General features: G+C 37.4%; 1 protein-coding gene across 4 annotated transcripts in view; it reads right to left on the bottom strand.

The window, feature by feature from the left end:
* The window catches only part of PHF21A (PHD finger protein 21A), a 162,656-nt gene that overhangs the window by 64,080 nt on the left and 78,692 nt on the right, over positions 1-19,884 (bottom strand). For all 4 annotated transcript variants that reach the window (XM_081939233.1, XM_081939232.1, XM_081939235.1 and 1 more), the window contains exons 4-5: positions 18,325-18,357; positions 16,680-16,745 (exon numbers count right to left, since the gene is read on the bottom strand). In XM_081939233.1, coding sequence (XP_081795359.1) covers positions 16,680-16,745; positions 18,325-18,357 — 99 coding nt within the window. The remainder of the gene's footprint in view (positions 1-16,679; positions 16,746-18,324; positions 18,358-19,884) is intronic.

The following is a 19,884-nucleotide window of genomic DNA, read 5'->3' as shown; positions in this document are numbered from 1 at the left end:
TGTTTCTTATTTCTAAACAATCTATTCTTCCTTATTGCTTGAATCTTCATTGCTCTGAGTCAATACGTAGCCACCTTTAAATTGACTTCTGTTGCTCTCAGCTGCTTTGCTAAACTGTTGCTGAAGCATTAACATGGCAGTTTCTCAGCCATAGCTGAGAAAAGGTGCTTTACCAGCTCCTGGCTGGCTATACAGATAGACTTCATCTTACAAACAGTCACTTAATGACTGTTTGAAGTTGGCATAATGAGCTCACATTCAGAGTCAACGGAGGTGATTGATGATGAGCAGCCAACGCCAGAGTCAACTTCAGAAGTACTGACAGACAAGCAGCTGGCTCCAATGCCATCAGACAGACTGTCGTCCAATACATAGGGGCAACTAAGGAGGTAGGGTAAAATCACAAAAAATCACAAAAATATGCCATCACTCTCTGAAGATGTCTGTAGAATTACTGCCCGCTCCCAATGCAAGACTCCAAAGAGAGTAGAGCAAAGGGACTCTATGAGACTGTTCACACAGAAGGAATCTCACCCAGCTAAATGGGTTACAGAGGGTCTGCTTCTATTAAAACAGAACAACAAATTCAAGCTCTCTATTGAAAACAACCAGCCATTAAGTCCCATACCATGTGCCTTGGCTTGGAACTTTGTAACTCTGACTTTGAACCTGGACTGGCTGACAAATCTGTTACAAACTTGGACCTTCAGACTTCACCTGACACCTTCTTCTACATGATGCTTCGATTCGGAAAATGTTGGTTTTTAACATTTTACACAAATCAATGGTATCTCTTTGCATTTCAAGTACATAACATGTTCTGCTTGTGTACAAGTCAAATGAAGAAGGTAAAGTTAAAATGATCTTTGAATATTTAAAAACTTCTGAAAACAAAGAATTAGTAAATTGTATCAGTACATTCTCATAATCTCCAATACACCTGAGGGTAGAACAAGAAGCAATGAGTGGAAACTAATCAAGGAGAGAAGCAACTTAGAACTAAGGAGACATTTCCTGACAGTTAGAACGATCAGTGGAACAACTTGCCTCCAGAGTCGTAAATGCTCCAACACTGGAAGTTTTTAAGAAGAGATTAGATAATCATTTGTCTGACATGGTGTAGGATTTCTTGTCTAAGCAGGGGGTTGGACTAGAAGACCTCCAACGTCCCTTCCAATCTGTTATTCTGTTCTAATTCTGAAGCCTAGTAAATAAGGTAGGATTGACTGATTGATTATGTGCTATTCAGGCAGTACTGACTTGTGGGGACAACATAGATATTTGTCCCTGATGATCTGTCCCTAACTTGGTTCTTTAGAACTTCCAATCATGCACTATTGCCACTATAACTGAGTCCATCTATGTTGCTTCCTTGTACCTTTCCAAGCATTATAGTCTTCTCCAGAGAGTTTGATCTTCGTATAATGTGTCCAAAGTAGGATAATTTGAAGATTAAAAATTACAATTATTGTTTGGAAGAATTTCTGGGATAACAATGAATGTATTACCTGGAATGTTTCTGTTTCAAACAGTGCCTGTTTTGAAAAACGATGCACCTTTTAGACAATGGCAAAAATGTATACCTAGATTAATATATGGAGGTAAAAAAAAATCAAGGGTTAATTATAAATTTCTTCAAGATGCAGAAGAAAGAGGAGGATTAGGATCACTTGATTTTGAATTTTATTTTGCAGCCTGCTGTTTGGTTTGAATGAAAAAAAATAGGTTTGCTGAGAAATAAAATAATGCTAGAATTAGAAGAACATAACTGAGATTTGGTTGGCATAGATTTTTATGGTATGGTAAACTTAACGTAGATTTTAAAACTTCATGGAAGGAGTGCCATATTAAGAATATTAAGTTGTCCCTGAAAATAGCTTCATAGGTCTCAGTACAGGAAACATTTTATAAAAAAGCTTAATAGGTCTCAACACAGGAAACATTTTATAAAAAAGAAATAACAGGCAAAGATAAATAGTTAACATATCAAAATTTATTAATACAAGAAGATGGGGAACTTAAGAGTCTTCTGGCTTTGATTACCTAATAAATATACAGAAATAAAATTTTTGAGTAACATCAGATTAAATAATACAATATTTAAATCATTGAAATCTTGTGAGTTTGCTAAGTCTTCTGAAAATCTGATTTTTTTCACATGTGATTTCAGGAAAGAATTCTAAAATATCAGATGAATTAAAAAACCATTTATGATAAGATTGCTGAAAACTTGCAATATTTTGACTATTTTCTTTTTCTCACAATTTCCAAGCTGATATAAGCAAATTGCCCACTGAATTATTCCCAAATACTTTTTGTTCACATTTAAGAGACAAGAAAATAAAACTGTTTCTACAGAAAACATGAACTTCTTAATTATATTCAAAAACAGTCTACTGAGGATTTTGGAAATGAAGATAAAGTTAGTGTTCTACCAGTCACCCTCTGAAATCAGGTGCACACAGTCATAACTTAAGAATAGTCATATCTTTTGAAGATTTCTTATTGAATCCTCTGTATTTTTAAAAAAAGCTATGAAAACTGCAGGCATATCAGTGAGCTGCAGCGAGCTACTTATTACACAGGATTACATAGCTTTCATTGTTTAACATGATAGGATGTGGAAAGAAAAGTTTGCAGTGGCCAGCATGAGCTCTTCCTGCTTTGTTTTCTCCCCTGCTACTTTTAGGCATCACAAAGAGCAATGCATCACACCTGGTTTCCAATTATAAAAGGAAAATGCTGGGAATGACAGAATCTAGGTATATGGAGGAAGATTTGTGTTGTGCAGGGGAGCAGAAAGGAAGAATTTGCAGTTGAAGGACTGGAGCAGTTGTCAGCTCAATAGGCAACTGAGGGGCAGAACTGGACTTAATTAAACCAGCTGACGGGAGAAGCAGAGCCCAGTAGCTTCACTACTCCAGCTGCAGACAGGTAGTCCTCAACTAACAACCACAGTTGAGCCTGGAATGATGGTCATAAATTGTTGTGGTTGTTAAGTGGGTCTAGGCTCAATTTTATGAGTCTTTCATTAAGTTGTAAAGCAAGTCACTGTTTTCTGTCAGAAAATGGCAAATGTTTATAAATCACAGTTGTGTGATGCTGAAACTGGTGCTCAAAATGTGATTATGTAATGCGAGGGAGGGGGAGCAGCAGTATATGGATTATAAATTAACAGAATGCTATGTGTAACTTTTATGTTATCCCAGGGCAATCATATACAAATACACAAAGGTGTGGTTTTGTTCTATAAACTAGACTTGCAAACACACACATTTGCAGTATAGAGACAAGTCCTGCCTGTTCCCTCGCCTCCCTTTCCCAGATTTAGCAAGTTTGGCTTGCAAGTTTTCATGGAACTTTGTGAGATTTGTTTTTCCTTATAAAGAAAATTTGATCTTTTGGTCCTAGCCAGCATTGTTTTCATTTTTACAAAAGCATAACAATTTGTAAAAGCCATTTTTCCTCATTTAGGAGTAAAATGATTGTTGTAAAATAAAGAATATTTGATATAACTTTCATAATATAGCTGTTGGTGATATACAAATGCCCAAAACCTATGCTTTGGAATATATTTTAAATAGACTTGTTGATTGCCAATGAGGCAAAACCTTTTGAGAAAGAATTAAATATTATTAAAATGCAGAGGAATTCTATGTACAAAAATGTAAGATAATTTTGTAATTTGACACATTTCATCCTTGACCAATTGCAGTTTACTGCAACTGTTACTTCTGACTCTGAGCTAGCACAGTTGTTTTGCAAGTACCAGCTGTAATTCCTTTGGGAAAGTTGTTCAAGAAATAGAGCATTATGTACTGATGCACTATCTAATATAGAACAAATATTTAAATGTAGAACTGTTGGCTCTTTGAAGTTTAGAAGGGCGCAGAATGAATTTGTCCATTCATTTTTTAGTCTGTTCCAGTGGGAGAAGACTGATCTGACACCAGCAGAGGCTCTGTAAGCGTTCCACTGTGTATGGCATCTTAGGTTTTAGCATAGGACTAAGAAGACCCAGCTTTATATATCCAAATGATGATAACCCTTACTGGGGAAGTTTTGGCCTGTCATTCATTGTCTTTGATTCTAACTCATAAGATTATTGTGTGAGACTAAAATATTTACTTCTTTGAATTCCTAAAAGAAAGATATGATGCAATATAGTAATGAAACAAATGACTTTTAGAGCTGAAAAATATATCAACATCAAGGTGCAGAGAAGAGCAACGAAGACGTTTAGGGAACTCGAGGATAAAACATGTAAAGGACAGTTGCTGGAACTGGATATGTCTAGTCTTAAGAACAGAAGACTAAGAGTTACATGATAGCAGTGTTCTGATATCTCAGGGGTTGCCACAAAAAAGAGAGAGTCAAACTAATCTCTCCAGAATAAATGTGTCAAAGTAACTTCTATGTATTTTAGTTTGAAAACATATGCTGTTACATTATATTCAAAATAAGAAAGTCCCCCCCCCACACACACACACAATTAATATAAAGGCAGAAAGATGTTTGCTGACTTATTTCATCGCTGCCTGGGGTTGGGAATTGCTTCAAACCATTTATAAAACCAAAACAGCAATATAAATAGACATAAACCAAAAGCCACAAATTATGAAAGCAAAATAAAGCCATAACAGGAAGAAAAAAACTCCATTCATTTCTTTATCTCTCTGTTTCTCCATTTATAATATGCTTATATTTATGAGGTTAAACAACAAGCTTAAAAATTATCTATATGAAAGGAAAGGAAAGGAAGTAAAATAAAAAATAAAAGTAAAAATAAAGTTATGCTCCTACTTGTAAAAGTGCTTTGGAAGCATAATTTAAAATATAATTTGATTTCCAGCACCTTTACCAATATTTGCAATAAACTACAGTGTTTTTAATTACTGTCTAAAATAAAGCACAAGTTTACAATAGTAACAAAAAGGATTTCTTCCACCAATCACTATACAAGGAGGGGTGAACACAAGGCAAAAAATGTGGGACAAATAAAAAAATTGATATCTTTGAAACTTTACAAAGTTGTGGGTTGTCAATTTGTTATAGATTCTCCTATAGTATTAATAATCCCCCCCTCCAAGATGGCGGCACGCTTAGATGCTGCGGCTTTGAGCTCCTGGTGCCACAGTAGAGTTTTAGGCAAAAACTAGTCTATACCCGCAGGGAGTTATTAAAGATTAGATCTTCTAGTCGACTAGATATTACCAGTGACTTCCAGCAGTCTCATAATATACCGAGTGACATAGTAAGACTGCCAGGCTCTCCAGGGATCATTGTTGGGCCTAGGAGGCAGCGAAGAGAGCGAAAGCAGAAGCGGGATGCAGAGCTGGTTTGCTAGTTTGGTTACGGAAGCAGCCTCACAGACCAGCATTACCAAGCATTTTCCTAACCAACTCTAGATCCTTTGTCCACAAAACTGATGAACTAGAGCTATGGATGGCAGCGAATAAGCTTATTCGTGACTGCTGTGTGATGATCATCACAGAGACTTGGCTTCATCCACTTGTACCGGATGCGTCAGTGGAGCTAACTAACCACACCACACACCGTTTTGACCGAAACAGCAACTCTGGTAAAAGCAAAGGTGGAGGACTTTGTATTTACACACATAATAACTGGTGTACTAACAGTAGAGTTGCTTATACTCACTGTTCTGCAGATGTGGAATTCTTAACTGTCATTTGTCGGCCATTTTATTTACCTAGAGAGATTTCTGTTATAGTTATCACTGCTGTCTATATTCCACTTGCTGCAAATGTTAGCACAGCGCTCTCTAAGTTACATGACGCGTATCGAGAGGCAGCAGCAAACTTACTCTGAAGGCGCTTTTATCATGGCTGGGGATTTTAAACAAGCCAGTCTAGGAGTCTGTTCTCCCTAGGTTTGTGCAGTATGTGCAGTGTACCACCAGAGGTAAGAATACTCTAGACCATATGTACTCAAACTTAATCCCCCTCTCCCATCTGGGTACGTCTGACCACTTCTCTCTGCTACTGTGCCCAAAGTATATCCCCCCTTAGGAAAAGGATAGGACCAGTCTTGAAAACTGTCAAAATCTGACTGGAGGGAGCATTCTGCCAGTTGCAGGACTGCATTGAGACTACCGAGTGGAGTATATTTGAACATTTGGAGCTGCAAGAATTCACTGACACTGTACTATCATACATTAAAACATGCACAGACAATGTAACAGTGAATATGTGCATCAGGGTTCATAGTAATCGTAAACCCTGGATGTCAGCAGAGGTACAATCACTTCTGAGAGCCTGAAACTCCACCTTCAAGGCAAGAAACGAAGACAAATACAACGAAGCCAGGGCAAACTTGAGAAAAGGCATTAAGGCGGCTAAACAGAAATACAAACAAAAGGCAGAGAAGTATCTGGAAGATAATAACTCAAGACAGGTGTGCAGGGGCTACAACACCTAACCAACTATAAGGGCAATACGAAAAAAATAGCCAATGCTAATGCCCTGCTAGTAGAGGAGCTAAATAGCTTCACCACCTGCTTTGAGGTCAAAAGATCAGTCTCTGGCTCTAGCCCAAAGGCCCTCTGACCTCCAGCCACTCACCCTGGATGAACATCAAATGAAAGCTGAGCTGAAGGCTGTAAATCCCAACAAAGCTGCAGGTCCAGACAGGATGTTGGGGAAAGTGGTAAAAACCTGTGCTGACCAATTAACAGGGGTCCTGACAAGGATTTTTAACCTCTCCCTGCAACAGGCTAGAGTCCCATCATGCTTGAAAGCAGCCACAATTATCCCAGTTCCGAAGAAAGCAGCCATAAAAAGCTTGAATGACTACAGATCCATTGCACTGACGTCTATAGTGATGAAGTGCTTTGAGAGGCTGGTCCTACAATACCTCAGGTCCTGTCTTTCACCAAATTTTGATCAACACCAGTTTGCTTATAGAAGCAACAGGTCAACAGGAGACGCCATCACCACTGCTCTACATATTGCACTGAGCCACCTTGAGAAATCTGGGAATTATGTCAGAATGCTTTTGTTTTATTGTTTGTTTGTTTGTTTTTTATTTATAGGCCACCCTTCTCCCAAAGGACTCAGGGCAGCGTACAGCATTAAAAAACACATATTACAAAACTTAAAAGAAAATTAGAAACAATCCAAGAAACAAACCCAATTAATATAACACTAACATTTTTAAAATTAGATAAAATTAACAGGCCAGGCCAGCTTGTTGGAAAAGCCAACTTTTTAGGGCGCATCGGAAGGGCCAGAGGTCGGGGATTATGCGAAGCTCCAGGGGCAGCTCATTCCAGAGGGAAGGAGCTTTTTATAGACGATAGCTCGGCCTTTAACACCATCTTACCAGGAATTCTCATTGAAAAGTTGACTGATCTGAATTTCCCTCCCCTCACTTGTGAATGGATCAAAGACTTCCTGACGGATCGTCCACAAACAGTAAGGGTTGGGTCCTTTACATCTTCCACACTGAAGCTCAGCACAGGCTCCCCTCAGGGCTGTGTGCTCAGCCCATACCTGTACTCGCTGTATACATATGACTGCATATCCTCTGATCCATCCAACATCATAATAAAGTTTGCAGATGACACAACAGTGCTGGGTCTCATAACTGGAGGGGACGAATCAGCATACAGGGAAGAAGTCCAGAATGTATACGCATGGTGCTCAAGAAACAACTTACATCTAAATACTAGTAAGACAAAGGAGATGGTGCTAGATTTCCAGAAGCACAGACAGGAACCTGCCCCACTGTATACTGAGGGGGGCTGTGTTGAGAGGGTATCCTCTTTTAAATTCTCGGGAGTGCTTATTAGTCAATATCTCACCTGGAAAAACAATACGTCTCTGGTGATTGGAAAGGCCCAACAGAGACTTCATTTCCTTAGAGTCCTGCGAAAAAATCAGGTGGAACAATGGCTGATGACCTCTTTCTATCGGTCCACCATAGAAAGTGTACTCACATATTGTACTACCGTATGGTTTGCTGGTTTAACAGCTGCGGACAGGAAGGCACTACAGAAACCATTGTTGCCCTCTGACACCACTGGATGACATCGTCAGATCTTGCTGCTTTAGCAGAGTAAGGAAGATACTCAGAGATGATTCACAACTTGGTCAGTGTCTCTTTGCACTTCTACCATCAGGCAGAAGACACCAAAGTATAGCCAGCCGAACAAACAGCTTTAAAGATAGTTTCTATCCTTGGGCTGTGAGTCTTTTAAATACAACCACAATCACTCCATGCACACGCTAGTTTTTTTTCTTTTTCTTTCTTTTTTCGTTTGTTATAATTTTGCACCAGTGAGGTTAAAACCAATTTCGTTGTATTTAAGTACAATGACAATAAAGATTATACTTATAAAAATTACTCTAGATAAATATTATGACAAAGGAAACACTTTTCTTTTAACAAAAGTAACTTTTCATATGTAGTGAAACTTTTTCAACCACAAATTTAAAATCATAAATATAATTACAGATTGGAAATACTATTTGGAAGACAAGTGATTTACTTGTAGATAGTTTTGCTCCTACTATCACTCAATCAATTCAATTCTCACAGAAGTTTCATAACAAAGATAGGTGGGTGTAAATAGCAAAACACTAGTGCTCCCTTTTTGCAGCAGCAGTAAACAAACGAATGTTTGAGAACTTATGCTATTTTCTTACGCTCTTAATTATACTGTTCATTGATGGGGGGGGGGGGAAGCCTAGTCCTTGGAACAGGCAGATAATCAAGGAGAAAGAATCCCAAAAGGTAAATATTGTAATAATTACTAAATGTTTCATTATTCACTATGCAACACTTTTTTTCATAATCAGAGAGAACAAAAAGATGTCATAAGTTCTCAGACATTCATTTACTGGTACAGACAGTCCTTGACTTACACCACAATGGAGCCCAACATTTCTCTTGTTAAGTGAGACATTTGTTAAGTGAGTTTCTCCCCATTTTACCAACTTTCCTGTCCCAGTTGTTAAGTGAACCATTCCAGTTGTTGACTTAGTAACATGGTTGTTAAATGAATCTGGTTTCCCCATTGACTCTGTTTGTCAGAAGGTCACAAAAGATGATCACATAACCTTTGGATAGAGCAATGGTCATAAATATGAACCAATTGCCAAGCATCTAAATTTTGATTATGTGATTATGAGGATGCTGAAAAATGGTCATAAGTCACTTTTTTCTGTGCCATTGTAACTTTGAATGGTCACTAAATGAACTATTGTAAGTCAAGGGTCACCTGTACTGCAAACGTAGAGCACTAGTGCTTTGGCATTTACGCCCGCTATCTTTGTTCTAATTTTTTTCCACAGCAATTAGATCATTTGTCTTTCTGTAAACTTTTGATTAGTTGTGCTTTTTTAAATTACTTCATAGTGATACTTTTACCTTCAATCAGTATATTTGTATTTTAACTTGTTTAAATATTGCCTTGTTCATTGTCCTAGGGATTTGGAGAAAGCATTTTTCTGGATGCTTCCAGTGCAGTGGGCTTTTCTCTCTTCATTACTCCTTGTAAAGCTTCTCTAGAGAAGTATTTATTAGGAATAATAAAAGTGTTCATCTTTTGGTCTTGATTCAATGATTTTGTGGTTCAGGTTACACCACTGCTTCATAAGCTACAATAGCTGCCAGTTTGTTTCCAGGTGCAAGTCAAGGTTTCGGTTATTACCTTTAAAGCCCTACATAGCATTGGTCGAAGTTACTTGAGGAACTATCTCACTACATTGGGACCAGCCTGCCCCATCTGCACCAGCAGAGGAGGCATACTGCAGACCCTGTTGGTCAAGAAATTCCGGTGGTGAGATCAAGGAGAATGACCTTTTCTGCTATAGCTTCTAAACACTGAAACATCCTATCCCTTGAAGTGAGATTGGTTCCCATCCTTTTGACCTTCCATACAGGCCTGAAGACTTGGCTCTGTCAGATGGCTTGGGGCCTCAAAGGCGGAGGAGCATCACGCTAGAGGTGGTTGATAAATTAAGAGGGAATCCCACCTCTCCCCCCTGCACATCCTGCTCTGTCTCTATCTTTTAATTGTAATTCTACTTTTGATTGCTATTTCCATTTTGATTGTTTTAGAAATATTTCTCTTTTGTAATTTTAACACTTTTCATGCTGAAAGCCACCCAAACTCACTTCAAAACAAGATGGGTGGCAAATAATTTTAATCAAAAAATAAAAATTATACAGTTAGTTTTTACAATAGGCATTCTTCCTCTGTCTTCAGTGCTTTTTTCCATTAAAGAGGCTGCTCTGGCCTGGGCCTATGAACACAAACTTGAAAGCATCTGGCTGCTTGGCACTCCTAAGAGAGGGAGAAGGGAAGTAATACAATACAGTGGGGCAAAAAAGTATTTAGTCAGCGACCAATTGTGCAAGTTCTCCCACTTAAAAAGATGAGAGAGGCCTGTAATTGGCATCATAGGTAGACCTCAACCATGAGAGACAAAATGTAAAAAAAAAACCAAACTATCACATTGGCTGATTTGGAAATAATTTATTTGTAAATTATGGTGGAAAATAAGTATTTGGTCAATATCAAAAGTTCATCTCAATATTTCATTATATATCCTTTGTTGGCAATGACAGAGGTCAAAAGTTTTCTGTAAGTCTTCACAAGGTTGGCACACACTGTTGCTGGTATGTTGGCCCATTCCTCCATGCAGATCTCCTCTAGAGCAGTGATGTTTTGGGGCTGTCGCTGGGCAACACGGACTTTCAACTCCCTCCAAAGGTTTTCTATGGGGTTGAGATCTGGAGACTGGCTAGGCCACTCCAGGACCTTGAAATGCTTCTTACTAAGCCACTCTTTTGTTGCCCGGGCGGTATGTTTGGAATCATTGTCATGTTGAAAGACCCAGCCACGTTTCATCTTCAATGCCCTTGCTCATGGAAGGAGGTTTGCACTCAAAATCTCATGATACATGGCCCCATTCATTCTGTCCTGTACACGGATCAGCCGTCCTGGTCCCTTTGCAGAGAAGCAGCCCCAAAGCATGATGTTGCCACTCCCATGCTTCACAGTAGGTATGGTGTTCTTTGGATGCAATTCAGCATTCTCTCTCCTCAAAACACGACGAGTTGTGTTTCTACCAAACAGTTCTATTTTAGTTTCATCTGATCATATGACATTCTCCCAATCCTCTTCTGGATCATCCAAATGCTCTCTAGCAAACTTCAGATGGGCCTGGACATAGACTGGCTTAAGCAGGGGGACACGTCTGGCACTGCAGGATCTGAGTCCCTGGCGGCGTAGTGTGTTACTGATGGTAGCCTTTGTTACATTGGTCCCAGCTCTCTGCAGGTCATTCACTAGGTCCCCCCGTGTGATCCTGGGATTTTTGCTCACCGTTCTTGGGATCATTTTGACCCCACAGGGTGAGATCTTGCGTGGAGCCCCAGATCGAGGGAGATTATCAGTGGTCTTGTATGTCTTCCATTTTCTAATTATTGCTCCCACAGTTGATTTGTTCACACCAAGCTGCTTGCCTATTGCAGATTCAGTCTTCCCAGCCTGGTGCAGGTCTACAATTTTGTTTCTGGTGTCCTTTGACAGCTCTTTGGTCTTCACCATAGTGGAGTTTGGAGTGTGACTGTTTGAGGTTGTGGACAGGTGTCTTTTATACTGATAACAAGTTCAAACAGTTGCCATTGATACAGGTAATGAGTGCAGGACAGAGGAGCCTCCTAAAGAAGAAGGTACAGGTCTGTGAGAGCCAGAAATCTTGCTTGTTTGTAGGTGACCAAATACTTATTTTCCACCATAATTTACAAATAAATTCTTTCCAAATCAGCCAATGTGATTGTTTGGTCTTTTTTTTAATATTTTGTCTCATATAGTTGAGGTCTACCTATGATGCCAATTACAGGCCTCTCTCATCTTTTTAAGTGGGAGAACTTGCACAATTAGTAGTTGACTAAATACTTTTTTGCCCCACTGTATTTTCTCTTCTACACCATTCTTCTTTGAGCATCATTCCTTTTTGGGATACAGCCACACATCTAAGCTTCTTGCTCTTTCAGTCCCAGTCAATTCCAACTCCCTAATCCAATATCTAGAATACTCATATGATTGGTCTGGTCTAGTTACATAGGCTTCACTGATATTTTGTAGCAAATACTACCTTACTCCTAACCCCACTATGTCTTAACTTCTTTGGATTTCTTTCTTTCTTTTCATCTTTCTTCTCTTTCTTCTTGCAGACTTCCCCCCCCCCTTTTCCTTGACCCGCCACTACCAGGCCACACTTTGAATCTTAAGTGCCAACAGCTTCCCGCTCTAAGGTGATCATGTTCCTTCTTTATAGGGTCTGACCGATCCCTTTACTTAGATGACACCAAGGTACAGTGGTGGGTTCCAGATCCCGTTGCAACCGGTATGGTGCAACGGGGCCCGGCATCCACCACATGAATGCACACAGCATGCATGCGCATGCGTACTTACTGCCTGCAACACTCCCCAACACTCCAGCTGCTTGGTGGAGTATCGTGCAGGCAATGTACGCTCCGTGTGCATGCACGGAAGCCCCGAAGAGCTCAAATACCAGTAAGGAGCACGGGCGTGCGGGCCCTCCCGAGCACCATACCGGAACGGTACCTGGTGCTCCCAGCAGGCACCAGTACATCCGTACCGGGACATAACCGGTCGTAACCCACCACTGCCAGGGTAAGAGCTTATGTGCAATATCTTGACAGGGCAGTATCTTTACCATGCTGGAGGTTAGCAACATAGCTTAGGACAGTATCCCCAACCCTTATGGCTTGGCAGCCTGTAGGAGGGATAACAGAACCAGTCTGCTTGAGAAGCATGGTAGCCTGCCGCTCTGGCAGCCCAGGTTCGAACAGGCCATGGCCTAGCAGTGGGTTGCGGCCTAGCAGTTGGGAACCCCTAGCTTAGGGAATACAGAATTGGCAGCAAAATACATGCAGTGCTCTACTTCCACAACACACTACTTGTTATGTTATATTAACTCACATACCTCAAATAAATGACATAGCTGGCCCTGAGAACTGTAAAGGGGTGCAATACTATGTTTTAAGTTATATGTAAAGAAGTAATGAATTTGGTGTAGCAATTAAGCCATCAGGCTAGAAATTGGGAGACTGAGTTCTTGTCCCACATTAGACATACCTTAGGCACAAAGACAACCAGGTGACCTTGAACTAGTCACTTAACTTATTTTAAACCCTTTAACATACCTGTTCTTTTAATTTATTTTTATTCTAGGGGCAAACCTTTTGAAAAAAAGAAAAAATAACTTTTTGTAAAAAGACATGTCAAGATTCACCAAAGTATAAATTTTTAAAAAAGGCATTACCTGAGTCATCGCATACAGTATGACTAGCCAAGCAGCTGAAACTACAGATACATGAGCCCTACTTCTGTCAAGTTCACTATGAAATTTAGGTCAATATATCACTCCATAATCTCTTTTTTTATTTTGTCAAGATAATATCAACCCTATGAAGAGGGCTTGCATTTAAAGTTCCATGCAGAAGATTCAATACTTGTAATCAATTGCAATTACTTGTAATTCAAACAAAACCTCTTGGAAGCACAAGCTACACTGTTCTTATCTGATAGTTTTTGTCACTAATATATATACATTAATAAAAGATTAATAGTAAAAAACAAATATTTTCCAAAGGTTCACAAATAAAAAATGTTAAGTTAACATTTGTTATTTAACTTTGTTACAGAATGCAGCTCCCTACAATGAAGTATCTCTGATACAAAATTAGGAAAACACCATATTTTCTATTTTAACAAAATTATAAACGTCATCACAATACAAAGGTCTATTTTATCTCTATTTATGTAAAGAATAACTGCAAATTCATCTATTAGCATATGAAACTTTTCTGAAACTATTAGAAAATCCTGTGGGCTAACCAAGGAACTTACTAACTTAAAAATAGTTCACTGTATTAATTAATGTGACAAATTTAAATTACTGATGGGATTTGCCATGAAAACACAATTAGTTCCTAACACAGAGATAATTCATTGAAACCTGATCATTCTTTTTTCTTTTTTTCTCAGAAAAAGTAAGTAGAGGTTTAAATTTCTCTTACGTATGAAAATTACCCCCTAAAACAATGAGATAATATAATTCATGACAGAAAGCTAATAAAACTTTTATTGAAAATCAGAAACTGAACTGTCATTTTCCATATGACCATGCCACTATGAACACAAAAATGTAATACACCCAGCTACTTCAGCACTGATATAACAACAGATCAGTGCTGAATAGTAATTTTTCTAGATTTAAAGATTTCAAATGATAAAGTTCAATTCAATAGCCAACTAAATTGGATAATATAAGATAAACGAGTCACAATAAATAATTAAAAAAAAATTTTACATGTAAAAATTGTACTTTCATTTAACAATTCAAGCTGAAGCTAATGTATTAAACTATCATGTTAATAATACCAATATTTCAAATATGATAATGGTATACAAAGTTTGAAGTCAAGTTCTTCCTAACCAGGACAATTTTTACTTTGCCCATGTTAAAATAGCTGATATTTTATTTATCCAAGTCTAGAATCATTATTCCTAAATTACTCTTTATTGTTTTTTGATAAGAATATTCGGAGCTACATAATTGGTTTAACAATTGTGTCTGGGCTTGAAGATATGGATCTTTGCCCAGGTGTTGATTAAGGAAAATTTAATACACTTTGCTTGATCCGTGCCAGTCTGCCATTCTCACTGTCTATTATACTGTTATTATTGTATTTTCTTTGTTTTAGTTGTTATGAGTTCCCAGTCATTGGGAATGAAGACAAATTGGATAAATATCAATTCTTTAAAAATGCATTCAACACAATTTGTTTATACAGACCTCATTCCGATATTGTGATAGCATATATTAACAAATATAATTCATTGAGCATCTGAACATAATTTAGAGGCATACACTAACCAAAGAATTGTTCCTACTTCTGCTTCATGTAAAAGTGAGAGGGATGGTTTTATAAATCAAGTAAATAAACACATTAAAGCATTTGTGTAACTCAAGCCCCTATATGATTTAAACATTTTTTTTTGTTCTATTCAAACATTCCAGAATTCCAGAAAAAATGTCAAGGAGGCTTTAAGAAAAGTTTTTGACAGGGATTATGAATTCTGCCTGTATTTATTTAGGCTTATAATCACTTCAGTTGTAACCAATTCTAAGTATCTTACACTGATTCAGTCTTCCCTAAATATTTTTAAAGACTCAAAATATGTATTTGATAGCCAGAATATATCAGTTTATAATTTTACTTATGTTGATTCTTATTCTTAATGTTATGTGGCCACCCAGAATCACTCCGACAAGTAGGTGGCCATATACATTTATTTAATTTTTTATTCATAGAAGTATCAGAGATTTCTTCTTTGAATGCTTATGTGCATATATATGCTCCAGAGTACATTGTAGTATCAGTCAGAAATTCCGGACTGATATACATTTGAAAACATATGTGACAGGCCTTTCAAACATGTAATGTAAGTCACTCACTCACACTCCATCCATTCATCCATCCATCCATCCAGTCCCAAAGCACTGAAATGCACAGCATAGAAAATATAATAAAAAACAAAATAAGAATTACACAGCAGAAGACATCTCCCAAACTATAAGATTTAACAATTGAAAACTTTCCTGATATCTTCGCCTTTTTAAATTCCTTTCCTAAATGGTGGAAGTGAGGACACAACCACATGGACCTTTTGGGAGAGAGGGATTGGGAAAGGCTGTTCCAGAAGAGAAAATTAACCCATTAATTAATCATCTATTAAAATATTAAAGAAAACATAAAGAAAAATCTGTTCTTGGAAATGGTTAGCCAGGTGCTTTTGAGAGATCCAAGTGATTACATACACATAAACACACATTGAGTTTTCAAATATTCAACTGTTCTTCATTAAATAAGGTTTTCAAAAATGAGAAAAGGTTAAAAGATAAATAGAGCAATCCCATACATTTCTGCACTTTAATGGATGGTTTTTATATAAAGTCTAAAAGCCTAGTTGTTAGTTATCTGTCATTTCTTCCCTATCTTTAATGTTTAACCCATATTTAGACAATATTTCCTGGTAGTTCATCACCAGCATTCAAATGCAACGGCAAACTGGAAGCAGTATGCAACCCTTGATAGAGTCACCCCTCTTCTTCTTAAGTGGCCACTTTTTTCCAATTTGCATCTTTTAGAGTATATACAATACTCTTTTATGACATTACAGTTTTAAAGCTAGATTCCAGCATCGCACATCCCCAGATAAACTGCACTTAAAATATTGTCCCAAATGAGATTCAGTTTAGTGTGGTGGTTAAAGGCACTAGACTACAAGCTGGGAGTCTATGAATTCCAGTCCTGCCTTAGGCACAAAAAACAGCTGCATGACTTCAATCCAGTTACTTACTCAGTCCTGAGAAACTGGCAAATGTTGCAAGAAAATTGCATTGATTTCTCCAAGTAGCTGCTAGGAGTCAAAGACTGTATGACTCAAAGGCATACATACATACACAATACAAATACCAAATAATTATTTCTGTTTTGGTACATACACTAAAGAAAATCTAAAATGCTGGCTTGCCACATCTATTTTTAAACACACAAAATTGCTAAAGTAGCAAATGTTTGGAATCCATGTCAAGGATATCCCACTTTCCTACCTGTTTTTCACTTAAAGCCGTGATTTTGGCTTGGAGTTCATGAAGCTGCTTCTTCAAGTCAGCATTCTGCTTAGAAAAAAAAGTATAACAACAATTCTGCTCATTAATACAGATTTGCAATAAGACTGCTAATGAAGCAAAAATACACTAAAATAATAAAGCATCTAAATGTACAAAGAACATTTGAATTTCCTGATACTATATTTGTTTAGTGACTCTCAGGCTAACGTCACAGTTGACAGAAGGCAAAATATGAAATATGATTTACTGGAAATGTTTAATAAAGACATCAAGAGGACTTTAAATGGCCTATGAAAGCAAATGGGCTGTTCTTTGCAAAGAAAAAAATTAAATTATTTCAAAAAATACAAAACTAAATCTGATCTCCAGCTTCTAGATCTTAAAATGTGCATGAGGTAAAAGTAGATATATTTCAAAAAGTTATAATGCATATACATATGTATTATAAATTAACTGAACATTATCAAGTTCCTTAAAATCAATGGTTATTAGCTATAAATCTTGAATTTTTATTTAAAATTCTAACACAATTTACTAGAGTAGTGTACATGTAGAGTCAATGCTTTTATTGAGACTATACACAAGTGTGCAGAAACTACAGTATCCAGAACTCAGTGCTTTACCAAACACACCATTAAATGCTTTGCAAAGCTCTTTTATTTATGATAATATTGCAAACTATGTGTCCTGTATTGTAGGATATTTGATAAAAGCTACAATTGTAAAATATTCCTTCAACACTCAGTGCATCAATGGCTGTTTTATAAGAAAATGTACGTGAATTATATATCTGTCATAACTTCTATACAAAACGTAGTTTCAGGAGAACTTTTTCAGTTTGAAAAAATTACAAACAACACACCAAACTATAATTCGATATTACTGTTTACTTAATTCATATATAATAAAAACATAGGTTTATTCTGGAATATCAATTTATAACCATTCATTTAGTGACCATTCAATATTACTGAAACAAAATGTATGACCTGTTTTCACACTTATGACTACTGCAACATCCCTGTGTCACATGATCAATATTTGGGTGCTTGGCTTGTATTTATGACAGTTGCAGGGTCCTGGGTCATGTGATCACCATTTGTAACCTTCCCAGATTCTCTTAATGACCAAATGATTCACTTAACAATTGCAGTGATTCACTTAACAACTGTGGCCAGGAAGGTCATAAAATGACTTAAGAACTACCTTGCAACAGAAATGTTGGGCTCAACTGCAGTCTACCTGTAACATGACCGCATGTCAGACCTCATTCACTATTCTAGCTCCATGCTTTGTTTAATTTTACTTCTGGATTCAAAGCAAATTATACATTCACCCAGTGGTAGTGAACTATGATTTTGCTTGTCTGCCAAACAAGAATTACAAACTATGAATTAAAGCAAGCATAAGTGTTAAGGCACTGGTTTAACACAAACCCAAAATTAATCACAATTTTCTGAAGAGCAAAACGAAGTATCAAACATACTATTACTTATATACTGAATATATTTTATGAATGTTTTAATTTTATTTCGAAAAGTAATCCAAGCACACTAAATTGGATCTTACATTAAACTTTAATAATATAATATTCAATTAAGAGCACGAATAAAATGTATTTTACCTGTGGATCCTGTTTCATTTGGGCAACCAATTTCTGAAAAAAGAAGACAGATTTTGTTAGTAATTAGTAAGGTCCAGCAAAGATGACGTTAGTGTTGCTGTTTTTCAACAAATGTGACACCACTGCTCCATAATTGTTCTGGCTACCAGTATACTTCCAAGTGCAATTCAAGGTGCTAGTAGTCACCTTTAAAGCCCTTTATGGCTTGGAGTCAGGTTACTTATGGGACTATCTCTCCCCAGTTGTCTCTACCATTCCTGTCTGATCAGGCAGGAGAGGCATGCTCTGGATACCATTTGTTAAAGAATATCACATGGCAGACCTAAGAGAACCTTTCCTATTATGGCACCCATCCTCCAGAGGTTAGATTGGCCATGTCTCTGTTGGCCTGCGATAAGTCCTACCTTGAAGACTTGATTCTGTGCTCAAGCCTGTGTTGACCGATGCCTTTTATAATTTGTCTCAGGTTCTATATGTTTTTATGTTTTTTTTGAATATGTTTTATATTTTTAATGTTATTAGCTACCCAGTCATCATATACAATAAGTCTTCAACTTACAACAGTTCATTTAGTGACTGTTCAATGTTACAATGGAACTTGTGACTTATGACTATATTTCATAAGTGTATATCATATACACATATATCATAAGTGTATATCATATACACTATATCATAAATATAGTGTGACTATATTTCACACTTATGACCATTGTAGCATCACGATGGTCACATGATCAAACTTCAGACACTACCCAATTGACTTATATTTATGACTGTTGCAGTGTCCCAGATTATGAGGCCACTTTTTTCAACTTTCTAACAAACAATGTTAATGGGGAAGCCAGATTCACTTAACAACCGTGTTACTAATTTAATAACTGCAGTGATTCACTTAACAACTGTGGCAAGAAAAGTTGTAAAATGGGGCAAAACTCACTTAACAAAGGTCTCACTTAGCAACATAAATCTGGGCTTGATTGTGGTCATAAGTCAAGGAATACTTGTAATTGAGATGAGTTGGTCGTAGAAGTCTATTAAAACATAATATGCCTACAAGTCCCTTCAAATTGTCTATCCCCGCAGTATAGCATTAAGGCCAGTGGTAACTAGAATAATTTAAGAGCAGTTAAATTATAATCAAAGCAGGCATATTTTGGACCCATGGAGATTCTCTTTAGGAAAGGGGATATATTGCCTCCTTCAGAAGTGATTACGAGAAATTCAATGCCACTTATGCTTACCAAGTCAGTAATTGCTTTGTTAGACCTTATCAGCCAAGATAGGCCAGGATCAAGTCAACAGTATTCCTAAGGTGACCAATCATCCTCCTTTAGGGAGGACAGTCCTTCTTTTGTAAGTTCTGTCCTCCCTTGAAAAGTGTCCTCCTACATGTCCTCCTTTTCGATATTTGAAGACTAATTTGTTGCGCATTATGTGATGTATTTATATTTGACATGACAATTCGTCAAGGCTCAGTATAGTGCGGTATAAGATGCGATTATGAGACGCATGTGCTCCATACAGGAAACCTTGAGAGAGAGAGAGCGCCACGCGCAA

This window comes from Natrix helvetica (assembly GCF_964273705.1).
Source record: "Natrix helvetica genome assembly, chromosome: 1".
NCBI lineage: Eukaryota > Metazoa > Chordata > Lepidosauria > Squamata > Natricidae > Natrix > Natrix helvetica.
The sequence above is the reverse complement of the archived record's forward strand: the minus strand, read 5'-3'. Positions and strand labels throughout refer to the sequence as shown.